Below are 22,650 nucleotides of genomic sequence, written 5' to 3'. Positions count from 1 at the left end.
AGTTTGGCGTAAATCTTAAAAGGGTTAATCCACCCTGTACTGATAATGCGTCAGTGTTGGGTTGATGTTGTGCTTGGTCACTTGCCACCCTCTCACGGTTCTCGCAAACGTCACCAGCAAATTCTCTGTACATCAGTTTTAACTGGATGAAGGTAAATCTACTTTAGTCAGGGATTCTGTGCACCAGCCTTTGATCTTCTCTAATGCCAAGTTATGAATGTTCCTTTTTTTTTAAAGGTTGGTGATATAGTGGAAGTGGGAGACGATGAAACTTTCCCCTGTGATCTTATCTTGCTGTCCTCCAGCTGCATTGATGGCACCTGTACTGTTACTACAGCCAGTCTGGATGGAGAGTCCAACTTCAAGGTATTCATTTTCTTTGTATATCTCATATAATAATCCAAAGCCAAATCATTTTTGCATCATTAACATATTGTTATAGGCACAGGAACAACTGTTCTATTAGTTCAACTTCCAGTAATGGTATCTAAAACTTGTCTCAATGGAGGCCAAAATGAAAAACGTCTTAAATCATGAATAAACAATTCTGATGTTTAGCTCCATGTCTTGCTGATGGAATTCTGTTATCTTTCCGCTCTCTGTCTCGCGCCCTTCTCTGTCTCGCGCGCTCTCTCCCTGTGTCTCGCGCGCTCTCTCCCTGTGTCTCGCGCGCTCTCTCCCTGTGTCTCGCGCGCTCTCTCCCTGTGTCTCGCGCGCTCTCTCCCTGTGTGTCGCGCGCTCTCTCCCTGTGTCTCGCGCGCTCTCTCCCTGTGTCTCGCGCGCTCTCTCCCTGTGTCTCGCGCGCTCTCTCCCTGTGTCTCGCGCGCTCTCTCCCTGTGTCTCGCGCGCTCTCTCCCTGTGTCTCGCGCGCTCTCTCCCTGTGTCTCGCGCGCTCTCTCCCTGTATCTCGCGCGCTCTCTCCCTGTGTGTCGCGCGCTCTCTCCCTGTGTGTCGCGCGCTCTCTCCCTGTGTGTCGCGCGCTCTCTCCCTGTGTGTCGCGCGCTCTCTCCCTGTGTGTCGCGCGCCCTCCCTGTGTGTCGCGCGCCCTCCCTGTGTGTCGCGCGCCCTCTCTGTCTCGCGCACTCTCAAAACACGTTCTCTTTACAGAAATTCTGTCACTGTACTTGGCAAGGCTGACCAGGTAGAACAGTAACATATACATAGTCAAACCATGTACAAACAAAGGAGTCACAATGCATCAGCGTTTTCAAGCGTGGGCTGTCATCTGACTGCTCAAAGATAATTCAATACTAATATAACATTGCTTACACTGGGGCACTCGGAAGCTTGTACAGCCAATTTTGATGACCAACCTTTTGTGATTATCATGAAAGCTACCTTGGAAAAAGACCCTGATCAACTGCAGAGCTCAGTTTGTTCACTATTCAACAATTTGACCCTTAAAGTGGTTGTGAAGGCATAGGTTTTTTATCTTGATGCATTCTCAGATAAAAAGCCTTCTGTGTGCAGCCAGCCCCCCTAATACTTACCTGAGCCCATCTAGATCCAGAGATGTTGCACGAGTGTCTCGGTTGCCAAGGACTCCCCTCCTCATTGGCTGAGACAGCAGTGCAGTGCCATTGGCTCCTGCTGCTGTCAATCAAAAAGGCAGCCAAGAAAGGGGGTTTTAGAATGGATGCATTTAGGCTCAGTTTGGGTGCCCCCCATAGCAAGCTGTTTGCTGTGGGGGCACTCAAAAAGAGGGAGCCAAGAAGAGGAGGACCTAGGCTGCTCTGTGTAGTATTTTTAACTAAACAATACCCAAGACTTTTTAGTATCACTTTAAAGCAATGGTAAAGTCTGGGGAATTTTTCCCTGCAAGTTCAGACCTCAGGAAGGTTTACCCCTCTTCATAACCAGGCCATTTGTTTGCTATACTGCACTGTGTAACTTTACCTGACAATTGTACTGCGTTACTATAACTGACAACTTGTACCTGAAGGTACAAGTCACCAAGCTGTGTTTACTACAGCCTTAAGCTGCAATTTAAAGTAAACATGTCGTGGCTCCATAAGCTACCGTTGCTCATGTCTTTCTGAGCATGTTTGTTACCTGGCCTTTATGGTCAGCCACTGCCTTCTTTGCTTTGAATTACTGATTTTAAAGCAATTATACTGATCAGGAAAGTTAGAGAAGAGTCCAAATTCCTCATCCGCATGTTTGATCATAGTTAGCAGTATTAAATTGGGGCTGGTTCACGCCTATGCATTTTTTGCTTTTTGCAGAAACACACTACAGTCCATGTAACATGGTTGCCTAGGGGACACGTTCACATCTAAGCTTTTTTAGCCACTGCATTTTTGGTTCAATAAACGGCAAAAAAATAAATAAAAAAGCATAGAAAAAGCAAAACAAATAAAAAAAAAAGGCATGAATTTAGGTCCAAAACGCACACTGCACAAACGGATCAAAAGCAAACTGCATAGTATGAACCATGCCTTATAACTAAAATCAAAACTTTATTTTTTTAAATTTCGGATAGAGTGGAGAGAGATTAGAGCCCCTGTCAGGATTGTATTGCTGTCTGTGCCCCCATTATGGAGATTCACTCTGTTTGTCTTGTTACAATTATAGAAAGTGAAAGTAATTCCCCGTACACACCATTGTCCAGCAAAAGTCCGATGTGAGCTTTTGAAACGGAAATTCTGACCGTGTGTATGCTCCATTAGACTTTTGCTGTCGGAATTTCCGCCAAGCCATGCTTGAGCGGAATTCCGTCGGAAAAACCATCCAAGGTTTTTACGACGGAAAATGTGGTCGTGTGTACGGGGTATAAAAGAAAATCCCTTATGAGTTGCCTCCAGAACAGTACTACAATCTTCCAATGGGGACACTAGTTCAGGGACTCACTTCCTGTTTAAATTATGGGACAGAAAGTGATGGGACACAGTGATTTTTGGAACAATGGAGCATACACATGGCTGGGACTCCCGACCAAAGCTCCATCGCAGTTTCCCTGTCGGGAAAACCTCTTGTGTGTAGGGGGAAAGGTTCTCGGCTTTCCCCTTGGGATTTCCGAAGGGAACTTTTCCCGTTGGAAACCCTGCATGTGTGTATGGGGCATAAGAAAGGAACAAGAACTGGATCTGCTTCACAAACCTTAGTATTTGTTAGCTCTGTAGCAGAGCGCCATGCCCTTTTTTTTTTGTAACTCTATTGCTGACTGGCCTTTATCATTTTGGTGCCAGTTACTTAAAAGCTAAGACCACCGTTTTCTTAAAAATAAATAAATATTTAAATGCATATATTTTTGTAGAAAAAAAATGTGCATTTATTATTTTTATGCAAATGAGCCTGCAAGGCATTGCACCTTCAATCAAATCAGTCTTCCTCCAGCTCTGTCTGTACCAGTGTATGGGTGGGTGCCCACCATCTTGTATTCATCCAACTGGTGACCTATAATTGTGGGAACACTGTGTATTCATTACGTTGTAATATATGCATATGCATTACATGTGAATAGCCATTAGGAATTCTATGTGCAATGTTTTTTATGTGTACAAAATACTAAATATTTTTGTATTTACTATATGGCTTAAAGTTTCACCTATGAGCATTCTTTCTAAGTGTATGGGCTTTCAGTTGCTGAGCTGGAGGAAGTGTCATGGACGAGTGCAGCAATTGCCTCGCTTGTGTTCCATTGAGAGCTACAAGTTTGCCTACCGAGGGGACAGACCGGACTTGTAGTTTATTCATTTGCAGATCTCTGTGAATGAATTATGTGGCTGTGCAGCCTGGGCATAAACTCAAAAGTTAAAGCTGTTGCAGGAAGATCCTTGTACTGTTTTACATTTTGGAGGTGGGGGAGTCCACTTGGCACCATGCTACACCCTGAATATGGGTGCAACATGGCCTAAAAGGTGGAGTTCTTCTTTACATTCATAGTTTTAAGTAATACCATTTTAGATGTAGGCAAGTTGACAAACAACTTTGAATGAGCCAAGAAATGCTTCTGGCTCCCTTCTGTTGAGCGGCTGGGACTTTTTGAAGCTCACTGTAAGCTGTAAAATGTTGATACACTGGAAAACAAAATCTTGGCATGGACTATTTGGATCTCTAGACTGCACTATAAATAGAATGAAAGCTAAGTGTTAGATTTTAGCAGGGTTTCCATGAATGATGAGGCTGCTGGTAATGGGGTTCTAAAATTAGATGTTAAAGTCAAAGGGCTTATTGAAATCGCCATTACAAATAGTTTAATTTTATATCTGCATTCTAACTACTTATCTTTTTATTTTAGACCTATTCTGCTGTCCGTGAGACATTCACTTTGTGCACGGTTGAAGCTGTTGATGGTCTCGCAGCCACCATTGAATGTGAACAACCTCAACCTGACCTTTACAAGTAAGTAGGAGGCATGGCAGGTAAAGCAAGCAACCACACACACACACACACACACACACACACACACACAAAACATGACAGTTTTTAACCTGCAGAGATCATGTCAAGATGGATATCTGCCTGGAAGCTACTATTGCTGGCCTTTGTTTTATATATATATATATATATATATAATAAATTTTTTTTTTTTCTTTTTTATTAAAGGTACAGATTGCCATTTTTATTCTCGGACCCAGATTAAAGAAGAAGTTCACCTTTGGGAACATGTTGCATGTGCCACCCAATTTTACGGTGGAACATGTAACCTGTTCCCTGTACTAGCTGTCACTTTTTGAAAACTGTGTGGGGCTCCGTCCACATGGACGTGTTATTCATACACACAGCTCCGTGTGTCTAAATGAATCCCAAGCCACAACATCCTTGGCGGCTGTCGGCTTGTAGTTCTCAATGAACTACCACAGCACTGTGGTAGTTCACGGAGTCTTCCTGTCAGGGAGTATCAGCTTACCCGTACGGGATACTGGTGCAATGCTTTACAGGCTTTTTACCTACAAAAAAGGTGAACTTGTCTTTTAAGCTTGTGGCACATGAACTATCAGAGCACCTGATATGCCGGTGCTTGTTCCGGGTCTTCAGTTAGTTACTCCGAAGACAGTAATGGACAGACATGGATTATGACACTGGAGCTTGCCCTGTCAGCAAAGGCAGTATTTCGTTTTTTTTTTTTCATTACCAAAGGATGTAACCTACCTGCCGAGTGACTGATTTGTTCTTGTCATTTATCTTTGACATCTGACTGCTCTGCTTGGTAAATATGTTAATTTCTTAATGACTTTGTAACTGATCCTGGGAAAATGCAGACCAAGTGTTCCTAAGTTCCAAGCACATGCTACTGCTGTTCTCAGAATTATATGACAAGAGGTCTCCGGCCTTCCTAGAATCATTAATTATATTAAGCTTAGGCTGAAGTTCAAAGTGTTGTGTTGTTGTTTTTTTGTTTTATTCTAATCATACAGGACAAAGTGCTGGTATTCATAGACCACGGGTTATATGCAGCTACCTATGATTGGACACTGACCAAAACCTTTTGCTAGTGCTGCCCCTAGAAGTTTGCCAACAATCTGAGGCTACAGTTTTTGTTTGTGTCCTTGGGTAATGGGCATGTTCTTCAGAGAAGTTTCATTCAGTTTTAAACCGTTTCCATTATTTTCAACTGAATCTTCTGTCAACATCTGACTGCTTATTGCCTTGTGCTACCTAGAGGATTCCAGATCAGTTACCCTCAGTGTGTACCTTGGAAACTATACCCAGACCCCCCCATCTGTAATGTTTTGCTTTGGGCACTAAATGAGGCACGGATGTTGGCATGAAGTGCAATGTGTGATGTTGGCTGCGGGGTGCTATATAGATGTGGTGCATTTCTCTGTTTACCAGACCCTGAAGACCCCTTTGAAAGTCTGCCCACTATGACTGGCAAAAAGTTGACTCTTTAAGAGATAAGTTCACCTTTTGGAACATGTTACAGCCTCTATCCTTCTCACCTCTCTGTGACAATGAGCTGGGGATCTTCCCCCTCGTGCCCCTTTTCACCATTTGAAAATAACATGGCTGTGCGGGGCGCTGTCCACATGGCCGGATCATTCATTTACAGTTCTTTGTGGCTGCATGAACTTCAACTATCCTCAGCCATTGCGGCTGATGGCTTGTAGTTCTGAATGGACTACGAGGTCACTGATGAGTGGCCTCGTAGTTCATTCACAAGCCCTGCAGCTTGTAAATGGTCATCTTGTATGGATGTATGGGCTGAAAGCTGCAGGGCTTGTCTGCAGGTGTCTGGCATTGCACCCCTGATCCACTGATCACTGGTGCAATGCTTTCCGGGTTTCTTAGGGAATAAATAATAATTGAACATTTCTTTCCTGCAGAAATATGTGCATTTATTTATTTTTTTCCAAAAGGCAAACTCCTCTTTTTAATAGGCCCAGTATTGTAAATAAGGTTAGTTTATGGTCTCTGGTTTCTGGCTTTAAACAACGTTCTCAACCAGACATATACCACACTGGGAGGTATAGTGGGCAGAGGTGTTCACTTTATTTTGGTACCCCTGCCATTTTGTCTCTAACACTCCAGTGTTGGTTTCTTCTGAGGCAAAAAACATCCACCCTGGAATGATGGAAGAGGTATCAAATATCTTGGCTAGGCAGGATAGCTGTTCTAAATATGACATTGCTTTCCAAATTGCTGTGCTCTTTTAGGCTTCTGTCAACCTATAGAACTATGCATTTCCTACACACAATCCAGCAGGCATGCCTGCGATTCATTTGGCATGACTCTAAAGCAAGAGTCTCCAAAAGGTGAGTTAAAGCGGAGTTCCGGCCACAATTTCACTTTTTAAATATAAATAGCCCTGTAATACACAAGCTTAATGTATTCTAGTAAAGTTAGTCTGTAAACTAAGGTCCATTTTGTTAGGTTGTTACAGCATTTAGACACTTTATAAAATAGAAATTGACTGGGGCCATCTTAAGTGTGGGCATCATGAAGCCAGACTGTATGACTTCCTGGATTTCAGCCTTGCAGATCTCGCACATGCTCAGTGCTGCACAAGCGGTGTCCGATCAGGTTTCAGCGCCTGTGCTGTCCAAGTCACATGATTCTTTGAGACTGGGGAGTGCACAGACTCCTGGAAAGTTACACCCACTACATTCCCAGGAGTCTGTGCGGTGTAGGTTAGGAAGCATTAAGCACCTAGGTGCAGGAAGTGGGAAGATTAACTATTCTGCCTAGCAACAACACTTTGAAGGCATCTAAAAAAATAAAAAATAAATCGTAAAGGACTAATGACATTTTTTTAAAACTACTGATGTAATGTTATATTTATGAGTGGAACTCCACTTTAAATGCTTTTGGACTAGAATCTATCAACTACAGTAGTATATACTGTTCTAGGCTCCAGTATCCCCAAGAATCCCTATGATGCTCTTCTGAATCTTAAACGACCAAATTGTACGCCCAAATAAACAATTGGGCTTTGGGTCTGGTAGCTCAAAAAAGGCTGAGGGTCCTGTTTTAATGAATAGTTGGCGATCATTATCAAAAAAACATTAAAGAGTGACAGCAGATAAAAAAAAAAAAATGTACACATTGTGTTTGTTTTTGTGTCTCTTTGTCTCCATGACAAAGTAAACAAATGAAGACTCTGTGGATCAAGATATTTCTTGGGAAATTTTAATGACACTTTATGGACAATTTAACTCAAACCTGTACTGGAGATCAATGCACGGTTTTTTAATTTAAGGCTACTGTAAGCAGACGTTTAACAAACTTTTTTCCACTCTTTTTAAAACATTTGCAAATATTATACAGTGTCCGATGTACTGCATATAGTATTAGACCTTATTCAGATGGGGGCTGATATCCATACACAGTCAATGGGCCATTTGTTTATCCCTAGTTGGCAAGAGCTGCGTGCAGGCAGCCCATTCATGTCTGTGAAGATGCAGCAACTGCATGGACACAGCTACTCGTCTTAATGTCATAGGCGTGCGATTGGGGTGGTTCATCTGCACGCTGTCCATGCAGCCACGGCATCCTCGGACATGCAACACCTGCCAGCTAGGGATGGATAAGAAAAAGGCCTCTTCACGGTATCTGAACGTCTGTGTGAACAAGGCCTTACAGCTTCATTTTATCGAAAAGCCTTTTATTTCTCTTTTTTATAGTTCCTCCTGTAATGAGTAATCATTAGTCATCAGCAGTCTTTTCTGAAGAAATTGCTAGACTGTAGCTTAAAGCATTTAATTAAGAATCCTGTCTTAATTAAAATAACTAGAGCAGTCAATTAAACAATTTCTTGGATTTTTAATTATACAATCTTCTGATTTTCTGACACTTTCAAGTGTGGGTGCTTTCAGGCGTGCGTGGTTTCTTTCCTTTCTTTTCCCCCGCAGTAATCTTCTCTGTAGAAATGGGATGAATTGTTGCTTGGAGGTCAAGAACATGGTTTGCTGCTTGCTGAAAAAACCTTTTCTTTACATCCTTTCTTCTGCATGTAAACAAATCGGCTTTATATTTTTTTTTATTGGGAGATCTTAGCGAAGCTCCCCCTTAAAGCTGTGCTGCTCCCCTCTAATCCCCCTCATACTATTGTTGAGATGTTTTAATTAAGTATATAAAATAATTACTGCCGAATATTTTTTAGCGCTGTTTAAAAAAATTATAAAATTCATTTGGTTGCCAATAGTGTTGTAGCCATTAATGGCAAGACCCCTTGGTGCCATTATATTTAATGCTGAAAACTGGTATGTATGTATGTGTATATATGTGTGTGTGTGTGTATATATGTATGTATGTATGTATGTATGTGTGTGTATATATATATATATATATATATATATATATATATATATATATATATATAATATTTATTATTATTTCTATTCAGTACCAAACAAATTGGTTGTGTGTTATGGTGAATGTCTTGTCCCCTGCAGGAAGATAAATACAATCCAATTGTGCAATACTGCCCTGTAAAAAAATAAAATAAAAAAATAACACCTGCAAAGGTGACGTTATCATGCCGTTTCCCAGTGCCTGTCTTGAGGATGAGCCCAGGATTTACCACTATTGAAGCTCTATGTTGGCTGGAGTTTTCATGTTGTGGTAAGACCCAATGCGGATGAAAGTACTATTTCCATACTAACATGCTTTTTATCATCATTTATAGCCAAATCTGTGTTATTTCTACAGAGATGCACAGGTTTCACGACAGTCACCCCTTAATTTGACATCTTTGTGTGCGTGTCCCCAAACTCGCACTGTCTGCATTTGGAGACATGCACCCGTACCCACACAATGGTGGGAGGATCGGCTGTGTCTGAGTTGACCTGTTTGGGACTGCCTGCATACAAATGTATCGGAAACACCTGTGCATTTTGGGCTGGCAAAACATGGCCCTCACATAGATGTACACCTAAGTACATCCGTGCGAACAAGGCCTTTACACAGAAAGATTGTGTATTTGTCAACATTGTCTGTCATAGGTGTAGCAGATATTTGAATTTCAGCACAGGTTGTATATGTGAATTTTCTACTTATTTAGCCCTAATATACACTGATGTGTGATTTGACTCTTTGGAGTGCCAGTGCAGTGCAATTTTGTGATGAGATCTGTGCTTTTCAGATGCAATTTTCACAGGCTATAGAGCTCAAAATCGCACTGCTCTACACTAAACTCGCACAGGACCTTTTTTTTTTAAACTGCGCCAGTATCGCACCGCATGTGTATGAACCGCCTTCATAGGAAGCAATATTTTTTTCAATTGACATGCCAATCTATGTGTTCTGGAGACATCAGAACTGCATCAAATTTGCGTAAGTGTGAATGGGGACTTAAAGGAGAAGTATGGCCAAAACTTTTTGGGTGACAGGAGTGCCCTTAGTTCTGCATTCCTATGACCCAGATTCAGCGTGCTGTCGGCTGACTTCATGAATTCACCCAGATGCCTGATCGGCAGCTGGCTCATCCTCTCGGGACACTGCACAGAGCCTGATCCAGCTGCTCCCCCCCCCCCCCCCCCCCCATCCCGTCATTCCAGTGAGTGTGGGAAAGGCGGAGTATAGTCAGTGACTGACAGTTACTGCTCTCTGTTCAGTGAAGACCGAGGACTGAGTGATTGGTGGTTATGTAATTGTTCGGTTCTCTGTCTTAGAGCCGGCAGAGGACAACTGCAGCATCAGGTAGATGCTGCAGCCACATAGGTTGATATGATTTGTTTTTTTTATAACCGCTGTTTTGCACAATAATAAATACTTATGTATTTAGTGTGTTGTGATGAAGCTCTGCTTACCACCTTTTGGGATGATCGAGTAGACAATTTTCTAGATGTTGGCGGGTAAAGCGGCTTACATGTAAAGTTTGTGGTTTATTATTATTATTATTATTATTAGAAGGGAATGTGAACAAAATCCCTTGTAATAGAAAAAAAAAAAAAAAAGCATGAAAGGACCTCTTAAATATGAGATCTGGGGTCAAAAAGACCTCAGATCTCATATTTACATAAAAATGCAATAGTAAAAAAAAATGTGTTGGGGGGGGGGAAAAAGTCTCTTTAAGCGCTATGGGTGGAAGTGACGTTTTGATGTCGCTTCTTCCCCCCAAAATGGTATGGAGATGGGTGGGGGCCATCTTCCCCTCACTCGGCTCCATACCACACATGGGAGTGGAAGTGATTGCCTCGGCAAATGCCGTTGGCTCCAGTAAGTGGCGGAGAGCAAAGGAGTGCGGCCGGCCTCTCCCGCTGCCATTTTAAAAGTGATCTTGTGGCGAATCCACGGCAGAGACCACTTTTATGGTAGGTAGCTGCTGTCATAACAACAATATCCCTCTTCAAAGTGCCGATGTACAACGATGGCGGGCGGTCCGTAAAGTGGTTAAAGCGGAACTCCACTTTTGTTGAGAAACATTCCCCTCTGGGTGATCTTTATAAATTACAAGGATTATAACCACCTTTTGTTGCAGATTCCCACCTTTTTTTAGACTGAAGAAATCACTGTTTGTGCCTCTGTGCCAAGTGGGTCTAATGGGAGTGGTTTCATAATTATCATCCAGCTGTGCAGCTGCGGAGCACTAATGAGGAAATCTGCTGGGCCTGCATCCCTCTAGATCAGGGGTCTCAAACTCAAATTACCTGAGGGCCACAAGACAAGTTTTCATATGCCATGGGGGGCCGCATGCAAACTTTCAAACTTCAAAAACAACAGTACTGGTGTCAGCGAGCGCATTATTACCACCAGCACTGGTGTAAGTCAGGGTTTGACAAATTTGCTTGGAATCTAGGAGCCAGCTAAAAAAGTTAGGAGCCAGAAAACGCACCCCGTCTCGACGAGCTTGCGCGCAGAAGCGAACACATACGTGAGCAGCGCCCGCATATGTAAACGGTGTTCAAACCACACATGTGAGGTATCGCCGCAATTGGTAGAGTGAGAGCAATAATTCTAGCTCCTCTGTAACTTTAAACATGCAACATGTAGATTTTTTTTAAACGTCGCCTATGAAGATTTTAAAGGGTAAAAAAGTTTGTCGGCATTCCACAAGCGGACACAATTTTGAAGCGTGACATGTTGGGTATGAATTAACTCGGCGTAACATTATCTTTCATAATATTAAAAAAAATGGGGATAACTTTACTGTTGTCTTATTTTTTAATTAAAAAAGTGTAATTTTTTCCCAAAAAAGTGCGCTTGTAAGACCGCTGCGCAAATACGGCGTAACAGAAAGTATTGCAATGATCGCTATTTTATTCTCTAGGGTGTTAGGATAAAAAATATATATAATGTTTGGGGGTTCTAATTAAAAGGAAGAATATGGCAGTGAAAATAGTGTAAAATTACATTAGAATTGCTGTTTAACTTGTAATGCTTAACTTGTAATACCAAGGCCACCACCAGATGGCGCCAGCTCACATCTGGTGGTAATAACTTGTAATACCAACGGCTCACCACCAATTTTTTTTTTTTTTTTTTTTGCTCCTCTCACTTCCACCCTGCCTGAGGGCCATTTATAACTGGTCCGCGGGCCGCAAATGGCCCGCGGGCCGGTACTTTGAGACCACTGCTCTAGATGTTTCCTATTGGGAGTAATGACATTTTTGTTGTAGGGGATGCCTGAAATCTGATTTGTATCTTAGGCAGGCTTCTGGGAAAATTGAGCCAATCACACAAGCAGGAAATTCTGTTTCTGGAGGGCATTCTGTACACATCTTGTGTACAGAACAACTCCAGGTAGCCATATTGCATTGCATTTTCTGAAAGTGACAGCGGCTGCAATTTGAAAAGGAAAGGTCATTTTTGAATGACATTCAATTACAATATTACTTTTGTCGCTATTGTGTACGCTATATTATTTTGGCTTTGCAGAGTTACCCTTTTAAAAGATGATTATTTGGGTCTTGCATCATTTTGTGTCAGCCAGCCATCTGCAGCTTTCTCACTGGGGTATGAATGAGCACTACTAAAGTATAATGGTGATGTCCATTCTTCCCAGCTTCATACATTTAGTATTTCTATAATGGCTGTAACTAAGAATTATACAGTCAATGGAGCTTAATTTCAGGTATACAGGAGAATCATGTGTTTTTTTGTTTTTTTTTATGACAGATTTAATCTAGTTGTTTAAGTTAAAGCGGAGTTCCGGCCACAATTTTAAATATAAAAACTTTTTAAATATAAATACCCCTGTAATACACAAGCTTAATGTATTCTACTACAGTTAGTCTGTAAATTAAGGTCCATTTTGTTAGGTTGTTACAGCATTTAGACACTTTAAAAAAAAGAAATTGACTGGGGCCATCTTAAGTGTGGGCATCATGAAGCCAGACTGTATGACTTCCTGGATTTCAGCCTCGCACATGCTCAGTGCTGTACAAGCAATGTAATGGTTTCAGATCAGGTTTCAATAGCAACGGGAGTGTCAGAGGAAGTGACAGGGGTGGGTGACGGGGAGGATGAAGGTGACGGGGAGGATGGAGATGACAGGGGTGGGTGACGGGGAGGATGGAGATGACAGGGGTGGGTGACGGGGAGGATGGAGATGACAGGGGTGGGTGACGGGGAGGATGGAGATGACAGGGGTGGGTGACGGGGAGGATGGAGATGACAGGGGTGGGTGACGGGGAGGATGGAGATGACAGGGGTGGGTGACGGGGAGGATGGAGATGACATGGGTGGGTGACGGGGAGGATGGAGATGACAGGGGTGGGTGACGGGGAGGATGGAGATGACAGGGGTGGGTGACGGGGAGGATGGAGATGACAGGGGTGGGTGACGGGGAGGATGGAGATGACAGGGGTGGGTGACGGGGAGGATGGAGATGACAGGGGTGGGTGACGGGGAGGATGGAGATGACAGGGGTGGGTGACGGGGAGGATGGAGATGACAGGGGTGGGTGACGGGGAGGATGGAGATGACAGGGGTGGGTGACGGGGAGGATGGAGATGACAGGGGTGGGTGACGGGGAGGATGGAGATGACAGATGGAGATGACAGGGATCGGTGACAGGCAGTATTGAGATGACAGGGGTGGGGCTGTATATTGGCGTAGCTCTAGCAGGCAGCACACACATGGTTTGATCTCTGCTAACACTGATGACAGGCTGGACACACACCCCCGGCTGCTGTCATCTTCATCCCAGCCAGCCGGCATTGAGGAGCCCACACTGCCGCACGGTCCCCCCCCCCCCCCCTCCTGATACCCCGCCCACATTCGTCCAGCGGCCAGATTATTGCTGGGATGCTGAGAGTGACAGGGGGTGGGGCCGTATGTTTCAAAGACAACCGCAATGCTTCCCTTGGCGGTGGGCGGGGCTGTTAAACATCTCTCCGCCTCCGCCCGCCCTCCAGCCCGCCCCCTCCAGCCCGCTCGCTCGAGCTGAAACAGCGCCGATCCTTCAGCCCTGCCTCCTGGGATTGATCACAAACATGTCCCAGGAGGTATAGCAGCGCTGCGCCGCAGCGGGTGGAAAAAACTCACGCCGATAACAAAGTGAGTTTTTAAAATAAAAAAAAAACACATGCCAAATATTTTTAAGGGGGCAGTATGATATATAAAGCTTTAAAGTTAAAAAAGAGGGTGGAACTCCGCTTTAAGCGTGGGAAATAATGTATGAAAAAGGTGCATTTTTGCATTCGTTCAGAAATTTTACAAAGTTTTCACTTTAACAACCAATAGTATCCTGATTATTCACATACCATTATAATACAAATTAGTTTGAATGTTTGAAGTGCAACTAATCACGTACCTGGTGCTGGAGGCCAATGGAGAGAGGGCTACTTGCGGCTAAGCTCCAGACTCCCCTGATAGTGTAGTCAGGCTCAAAGAAGCAGGGATCGCCTGCTGGAGGTGCTTGCAGAAATGCTGACTGGAGTGTTTACAGATGAGGTGTCCAGGTACTCAGATGAGACACCAGGATACTGTCTGCAGACAGGTGGTGCCCGTGGGAAGTAGCAGGATAAAGAGACAGAAATTGCTGCTCCAGGCAGGTCCTACTTGTTTGCAATCTTCTTCTCAGGAACCAAGGGTGCTGGCAATGCACATGGCAATTAAGAACAAAAGGACAGCCGCACTCCAATCCAACGTAGATTTATTGTAAAAATATGGAAACGGGCACTACAAGTCACAGCAAGGAAACCTAGGACACTGACAAGTTTCACACTTAGTGTTCGTAGCTATAAGTAAACACTAAGTTAGTGTCAAACGCGTCAGCTGTCCTAGGTTTCGTTGCTGTGACTTGTAGTGCCTGTTTCCATTTTTTTTTACAATAAAGCTATATTGAATTGGAGTGCGGCTGTCCTAATTATCTTTTGTTCTTAAGGATTCAGATGGAGCAGGAGTCCGAAAGAAAACCCGTTCAAAGTCAGGGTCAGGTACCGGGTATGGGCAAGAGCGAACGTGGTCAAGGGGGTACCAAAGGTCATACACAGAATAGCAGGTTAAGACAAAGTCAGATCAGGAGGCAGGCAGAAGACTGGTTCGGGGGCAAGCTGAGTCGGTAAAGGTATCCACAGATGCAAGGTAACCCATGAACAAACGCACTCGAAGATCAACTAGCAATCTCAGAGAGGGGAACTGGCTCCCTTATAAAAGCTATTTGGCACCAGTTCCGGCCAGCCATGTGTCGGCATCAGGGGTGGACTGACAACTCATGGGGCCCCTGGGCAATAGAAGATTATGGGGTCCCCGGGCTTACAGATGGCCACCACGCCAGGAGGCATTGCATAGGCAGGGCAGCTAAAATCTCAGGATTTTCACATCAAAAGCATGTCGGTTTTGGACATATCGGGGACAGATGTAAAAAAAACACAGATTTTTACATATTGTCCCTGGTTTTATTGAGCCTGGCAACCCTGATGGGGCCCTCAGGCATGCATGTATTCGGCCATGTAAGTTACTGGCAGGAATGCCAGGTCTTCGTGATCGTCTGCTGCGGATAGAGTCCTGACAGCAACATTTGTTGTTCATTGATTTCTATTAGAAATTTTTGTATTTGTGTGACCTTGATGTATATTTACCTGTGTTTTTTTTTTTTTTTTATTCCAGGTATGTGGGAAGAATGAACATATTCACTGATCAGGAAGTAAAAGCAAGGTAGTGTTTAGCCGATCCATGTAGAACCACACACTGACTTGCTTGTCAGTCCTAAGCTGTCATGCACACTGGACTTTTGTAACATGGCTTTTAGTAGCATTTGGCATTTTTTTTGTTCTGCCTCTAAACGCCCCTGCATGTTAGCCTATGTATCAATGCACATGTAGGTGTTTAGAAGAAGGGGCGCTTGGAGGCAGGGAAAAAAAACAAAAGCTGCCAGCATGTCCAGGAGCAGAGGTGTTTTGGCAGAAAAAACATGTGTTTTTTTTAGTGCTTATGCTTTAATGAATTTCAATGGGCAGAATAAATTCTTATTCTGGTCAATGAAATTAATTTATGCCCAAGCTCTTGATACACCTAAATACGTTGCATGCAGTTGCAAGCGTCAAGCATTTTTTTCCTACCAAATCACTGCCGCCAAGAGCAAAAGCAAAATGTCCTGTGTGCATATGAGGCATTGGAATCTAAATGTACCTGGCTTTTTTCCTCACAATGTTATTTTTTTTTTCTGTGTTAGGTCTTTGGGACCAGAAAATTTGCTGCTAAAGGGATCAACTTTGAAAAATACACAGAAAATTTATGGTAAATATGAAATTTAAACATGTTGGATTTTTTCTTAGACCGTGTTCACAGGGGTTGATTAGCTCTGTGCCCCGTGCAGTGCTGTGTTTTCCCGGAACAGGTACACACCGGTGCTGTGTGCATCCTTATGCCGGCGTCACATTGAGGTCTTTTGGAACAAGCAGCTGCACAAATATAACTGCTGTTTCCCTATGTGTCATGCTTTTGGGGACTCGCACCTGTATGCCATATTGGGATACAGCTGCTGTGTTCATGCAGTCATGTTTCACAATAGAAAACAATGGGATGCCGGCACTAGGATGCATGCAAGACCTGTTCTTCTCCATGCTGGGCAAAGACAGCCTTGCACGGGCAACAGGCTCATCTGTAGATAATGGACACATCTGTCTGCATCATACTTACACAGTAGGAAGGGTTGAAAAAAGACACAAGACCATAAAGTCCAACCTATGTGTGTGATTATATGTCAGTATTACATTGTATACCACTTAATGTTGTGGTCGTTCAGGTGCTCATCTAATAGTTTTTTTTGACACTATCGATGCTCCCCGCTGCTACCACCGCCTGTGGAAGGGAATTCCACATCCTTGCCGCTCTTGCAGTAAAGAACCCTCTACGCAGTATTAAGGTTAAACCTCTTTTTTAATTTTAAAGAGTGACCACGTGTCTTAATAAACTCCCTTCCGCTGAAAAGTTTTATCCCTATTGTGGGGTCAACAGTATGGTATTTGTAAATTTAAATAATATCCCTTCTCAAGCGTCTCTTCTCCAGAAAGAATACATTTCGCGCTCTCAACCTTTCTTTATAACTACCGTATTTATCGGCATATACCGCGCACTTTTTTGCCCTTAAAATCAGGGCAAAATCGTGGGTGCGCGGTATGCGCCGATACCCGCTTTCCCGCGCCGAGTTTGAATACTGCGCCGACATATACCGAGCGCAGTACACTCATGTATTGTCGGGCAGTCTCGGCTCCTCCCGCGCTGACGTCCTGGACGTACAGGACGTCAGTGCGAGAGTAGCCGAGCATTGCCGACAATACACGAGTGTACTGCTCTCTGTATATGTCGGCGCGAGGACGCCGGACCCGACGAAGAGGACACCCGAAGCCGCTGAAGGACGCCGGACCTGACGAAGAGGACACCCAAAGCCGCAGAAGAACACCCGAAGCCGCAGAAGGACGCCGGCCCCGACGAAGAGGACACCCGAAGCCGCAGACGGGATGCCGGACCCGACGAGGCCGCCGATGGACGCGCGCAAGACACCAAAACTGTAAGTACAAAAAAAACTTTTTTTCCACAGGATTCGGGGCAACTTTAGGGGTGCGCGGTATACGCGGGAGCGCGCTATACCGCGATAAATACGGTAATGTCCTCCAGTCCCTTTATTAGCTTTGTTGCCCTTCTTTGTACTTGCTCCATTTCCAGTACATCCTTCCTGAGGACTGGTGCCCAGAACTGGACAGTATACTCCCAGGTCTGGCCGGACCAGAGTCTTGTAGAGTAGGAGAATTATCGTTTAATCTCTGGAGTTCATCCTCTTTTTAATGCATGCTAATATTCTGTTTGCTTTGTTAGCAGCAGCTTGGCATTGCAAGCCATTGCTGAGCCTATCCTCTACTAGGACCCCCCAGGTCCTTTTCCATCCTAGATTCCCCAAAAGATTCACCCCCAAGTGAGTAGATTGCATTCATATTTTTGTCACAAAAATAATTTGTTCAGATCTTCTTGCAAGTTATTGCCCTGCTTAGCTTAGTATTGTCCGCAAATACAGAGATTGGACGGTTTACCCCATTCTCCAGGTCGTGCTTTTCTCCAATGAGCTGGTGCCATTCCAGTCAGTAGACTGTCAGTAAAAATTAGGAACAATGGTCTGGCAATTGCTTGACTGAGTTCCCTAAGGACCCTCGGGTGCAAGCCATCTGGTCCCGGTGACTTATTAATGTTAAGTTTTCCAAGTCCATCTCTAATTCTGTCCTCTGTTAGCCATGAGGATGCTTCCTGTGATGTGTCATGAGGATAAACACTACAGTTTTGGTTACTGAAGTTCCCCCCCGATTCCCTTTTGAGGACTGAGGAGAATGAATAAATTCAATACCTTTGCCATCTCCCCATCCTTTGTAACTAGATGTCCTTCATTATTCTTTATGAAGCCAATGTGGTCCTGCCTTTTTTACTGTATATACTTAAAGAATTTCTTGAGATTTTTTTGCTCTCCTCCGCTATGTGTCTTTCGTGTTCTATATTGGCTGCCTTAATTGCACCCTTACATTTCTTGTTGCATTCTTTTAAGTCTGAATGCTTATCATGATCCCTCAGCCTTGTATTTTTTTTGAAGGCCTTCTCCTTTGCTTTTATATGCATTTTTACATTGTAGTTAAGCCACCCAGGACTTTTGTTCGCTCTTTTATATTTATTTCCGAATGGGATGCACTGACTCACGCTCATGCCCTTATTTAATATGCTTTTAAAGCAAACACATCTCTCCTCCGTGTTCTTTGTTCCTAAGATTTTATTCCAATTTATATCTTCTAGCAAGGTTCTTGGTTTAAGGGCACCTGGCACTTTCCCCTCTATCCTTCCTGACTCACCAATCTACTCTTTTCTAGTGCCTGCACCTCTTTTGCCCTGTACACACGATCGGTTCGTCTGATGAAAACGGATCGATGGACCGTTTTTCATCGGACGAACCGATCGTGTGTGGGCCCCATCGTTTTTTTTATCCATCGGTGAAAAAAAATAGAACCTGTTTTAAATATTTCTTATGGTTAAAAAACCGATAGAAGAAAACGATCGTCTGTGTGGAAATCCATCGGTCAAAAATCCACGCATTCTCAGAATCAAGTCGACGCATGCTCGGAAGCATTGAACTTCATTTTTCGTCACCGCGTTGGACACGATCGGATTTTTAACCGATGGTGTATAGGCAAGAATTATGAAAGTCAGCTTCATCGGATATCCGCTGAAAAAATCCATCGGATTAGATTCCATCAGATGAACCAATCGTGTGTACAGGGCATACGACGCCACCCGCCTCTGTGTGCTGGCCCCTGCCGGGTTGCTTCCCTAGATTTAGAATCTGGGCTTCCAGGGAAACGGTGTGCTTACATTTTGCACAGCAGTATTCGTCCTTGATCAAGGAATGCATACTTGCCGCAAGATGTACACCCGCCGAGCATCGTCTCTACTAATTTAATGAGGATTGGGTATTATACCCTGTCCAAATTAACTAACTAGCTTCCTGACACTAATACTCAACAATATAATACACAGATACTCGCAACCCACATGCACTCGCAGCATCACTGTACTACTTCCCCAACCAATATCTTGTGTCGCCTAATTAATGTACATTTCTGTGCTATGCACAGACACTTCTGGGATCCAGCTTTTTTCAGGTAATTGTAGCAAATATCCCAAGAAAAGTCCAGCCAATCAGTTTAAATAGTTTTCCTGAAAAACTTTGCATCTATGGACACCTTTTAGATTTTTGACGATAGAAGCTTTGTTCATATGCTGCTATAGATGAGTCCTAGAGATCACTTATTGTCTCCATTTATTTCACCTCATTTGTGTGATTTATCTGTGTGGTGGATACTGGATAATTTTATGGATCAGTCCTGGGTTTGCTATTGGCAGCATATTTGCATCATAAGTTATCACAGGTGACGCATGAATTTAATATAGTATATAGTATATTGGCAGCCTATGAAGTGAGAGATGATACCGCTCTGAAAACTGCCGATCCCTTGGCTTTGCTTCCATCCCACTAAACCAAAAGGGTGCCGGCCATGCACAGGTGCATTGGATAGAAAGAAGTCCTGGACTGCCGCACTCCTTAAAACGGCGTCTTTATTGTATAAATAAAATCCAAAAAACAACCAAAACTATGCAATCAAAATGAAGTGAACAACAGAAAAAAAGGTAGCTGACATGTTTCACATCGTGTGATGCTTGCTCATAGCTTTTATTTATACAATAAAGATGTGGATTGCGGCAGTCCAGGACATATTGCCAGCCTATGGCGTTTTCTTTTTGTTTTGTATGCATTAAGCCTTAGAAAGCAATAATAGATTCTCTTTTACCAGTCTGACTGCACTTAAATGTTTTGGGAGTGGGATAAATAAAAAATAGGCAGTTTTAGACTATTTGTCATTGTTCTATTTAGTCAATAAATAGAATGTTTACTGCTATTATCTAATTATTAGCTTGTACTTAAGTGTGTGTGTGTGTGTGTGTGTGTGTGTGTGTGTGTGTGTGATGGAGGGAAGGCTAAGCTACAAAGTAGTACAAAAAAAAAGAAAGAAAAACAATTTTTCCATGTTATATTATCCATATCTGCCTTTTATGTTTTTCAGGGGTTGCAGTTTATACCGGCATGGAGACCAAAATGGCTTTGAACTACCAAGGAAAATCCCAGAAACGATCTGCTGTTGAAAAGTAGGTCTGGTTTTATAAACAGCTTTTCTGTAGTTTATATTATTATGTGTATTGCTGACATTTTGTTTGTATGTGTAGACAGATCACATAATCGCAGCATTTCCTCTGTACACTTTCAAGGCCAAGGTTACTTGCCTTTTGAGATTTTCAGCAAAATAACAGTCTTCTTAGTTCAAGGACAGCTAATAAAAAGTCTATCATGATAATGTGGTCCTTGGTTATCATGTTGTATGTCCCACCAGGGCAATGTAATGCTGTGAAACTCGGTGTTGTAGCCGCTGCCCCATTCTGATTCTCACATTGATTTAACGGTGAAATGGAGAAGTTGATTACTTGCTGTGAGGCAATAAGCATGCACACTGTCATTATATATATATATATATATATATAATCAGATTTCTAACCTGTTTTTTTTCACAGCATCTCCCAGCGATCACATGGCTCCAGGCTCTCCCCATCTAATAGCTCCAGCAGGCGGGGCCGAGATTCCCCTGCTGACTTTAGGGAGGTGAGGAGGAGAGATCCTGGAGTCACGTGATCGCTGGAAGATGCTGTGAAAACGGGTAAAAATCTGCTTTTTTTTTAATTTTTTTTTCTACCGTATATACTCGAGTATAAGTCGCCCCGAATTTAAGCCGAGGCACCAAATTTTACCACAAAAAAATGGAAAAAAATTATTGACTCGAGTATAAGCCTAGGGTGTCCATCTGCATGCCTCTCTGTGTCCATGCCTCTCTGTGTCCATGCCTCTCTGTGTCCATGCCTCTCTGTGTCCATGCCTCTCTGTGTCCATGCCTCTCTGTGTCCATGCCTCTCTGTGTCCATGCCTCTCTGTGTCCATGCCTCTCTGTGTCCATGCCTCTCTGTGTCCATGCCTCTCTGTGTCCATGCCTCTCTGTGTCCATGCCTCTCTGTGTCCATGCCTCTCTGTGTCCATGCCTCTCTGTGTCCATGCCTCTCTGTGTCCATGCCTCTCTGTGTCCATGCCTCTCTGTGTCCATGCCTCTCTGTGTCCATGCCTCACTGTGTCCATGACTAGACTGACATTTAACATGGGAGTCTACGGAAGGGGTGCCCAGGTTTGAAAAATCGGTGCTCCCCAGCCATAGCACTTGTAGAGTAAGAGTGGGGCTACATGTGTGCCAAGTTTGGGGTCCAGGGGACCTATGGCCAGCCGGTACCGGGTCCCCAAAGTCCGGGAGATCAGGCGCAAAAAGGTGACTCGAGTATAAGCCGAGGGGGGGGGGGGGGGGTGGCATTTTCAGCAATGTGCTGGAAAACTCAGCTTATACTTGAGTATATACAGTATTAATATAAAGCACAGGCACCTAGAATACAGCTTTTTATCTGACAGAGGGGATGATATAAAGGTGAGAGAGTTTTGACGCAGTAGGGAGAGGAGCAGCGCTAGTGAGATCTGACACGCAGGGAGGGGAGGGGGAAAAGGAAAGAGGGAGATGGAGGAGAGCTGCAGATTGAAGCGGATGATGGAGGCACGTACTCTGACCACCAGGGCCGGACTTACCATTGGGCTTGACTGGGCTGAAGCCCATGGTCCCAGCCCAATAGGGGGCCCCGGGCTTAATTGCAGAAAACCCCTGTTCGCGGTAAACGCGGCAATCCCCTCCCGCAATTTCACAGCAATCCCACGTTCGCAGCAATTTCAATGCTCCAGGCCCCTTCACTGAAGGCGGCCCTGGGAAGAGGTAAGATGACCGGCAGGCGGTAACAACCCCCCCTTCCCCCCTGCTTCTCTGCTCCAGGGGGCCCTGCTGACCACGGTGTCAGTGCTCAGCAGCCCTGATATATCGTGGTCAGCGTACAGAGGGGAAGGCAGGAACTTGGCAGGATCAGCCATGTATTTCAGGTGTTACAGGGGGCCAAATGACACAGCATAAACACTGTGCTGTAGTGTATAACATGCTTTAAATGAGCAGGATCCATTTTTTTTTTCTTTGGGTTAACAAAGGCTTTAACTCTTTCTATCCCTACCAGTGCTGGCTGATCCTTTAGTAATAGGAGTAAAGTGGATGTGTACCTGCAACTGGCAGAGAAATCGCACAGTCCAGCTATCGCTGACTCATCCTTTACTATTATGAGTGCAGACTTTACACACAATGGTAAGGAATCAATCAGCGCTGC

At 43.9% G+C, this 22,650-nt stretch overlaps 1 protein-coding gene across 6 annotated transcripts in view; it reads left to right on the top strand.

Annotated features, from left to right (window-relative positions):
• ATP11C (ATPase phospholipid transporting 11C) overlaps positions 1-22,650 on the top strand; it is a 188,156-nt gene that overhangs the window by 89,095 nt on the left and 76,411 nt on the right. For 5 of the 6 annotated variants that reach the window (XM_040323782.1, XM_040323783.1, XM_040323784.1 and 2 more), the window contains exons 6-10: positions 238-366; positions 4,241-4,344; positions 15,439-15,486; positions 16,004-16,068; positions 20,427-20,508. In XM_040323782.1, coding sequence (XP_040179716.1) covers positions 238-366; positions 4,241-4,344; positions 15,439-15,486; positions 16,004-16,068; positions 20,427-20,508 — 428 coding nt within the window. The remainder of the gene's footprint in view (positions 1-237; positions 367-4,240; positions 4,345-15,438; positions 15,487-16,003; positions 16,069-20,426; positions 20,509-22,650) is intronic. The other variant, XM_040323788.1, reaches the window with a different exon arrangement.

The sequence above is a fragment of the Rana temporaria genome, chromosome 9 (assembly GCF_905171775.1).
Source record: "Rana temporaria chromosome 9, aRanTem1.1, whole genome shotgun sequence".
Lineage (NCBI taxonomy): Eukaryota > Metazoa > Chordata > Amphibia > Anura > Ranidae > Rana > Rana temporaria.
This window is presented reverse-complemented; position numbering and strand designations above follow the sequence as displayed.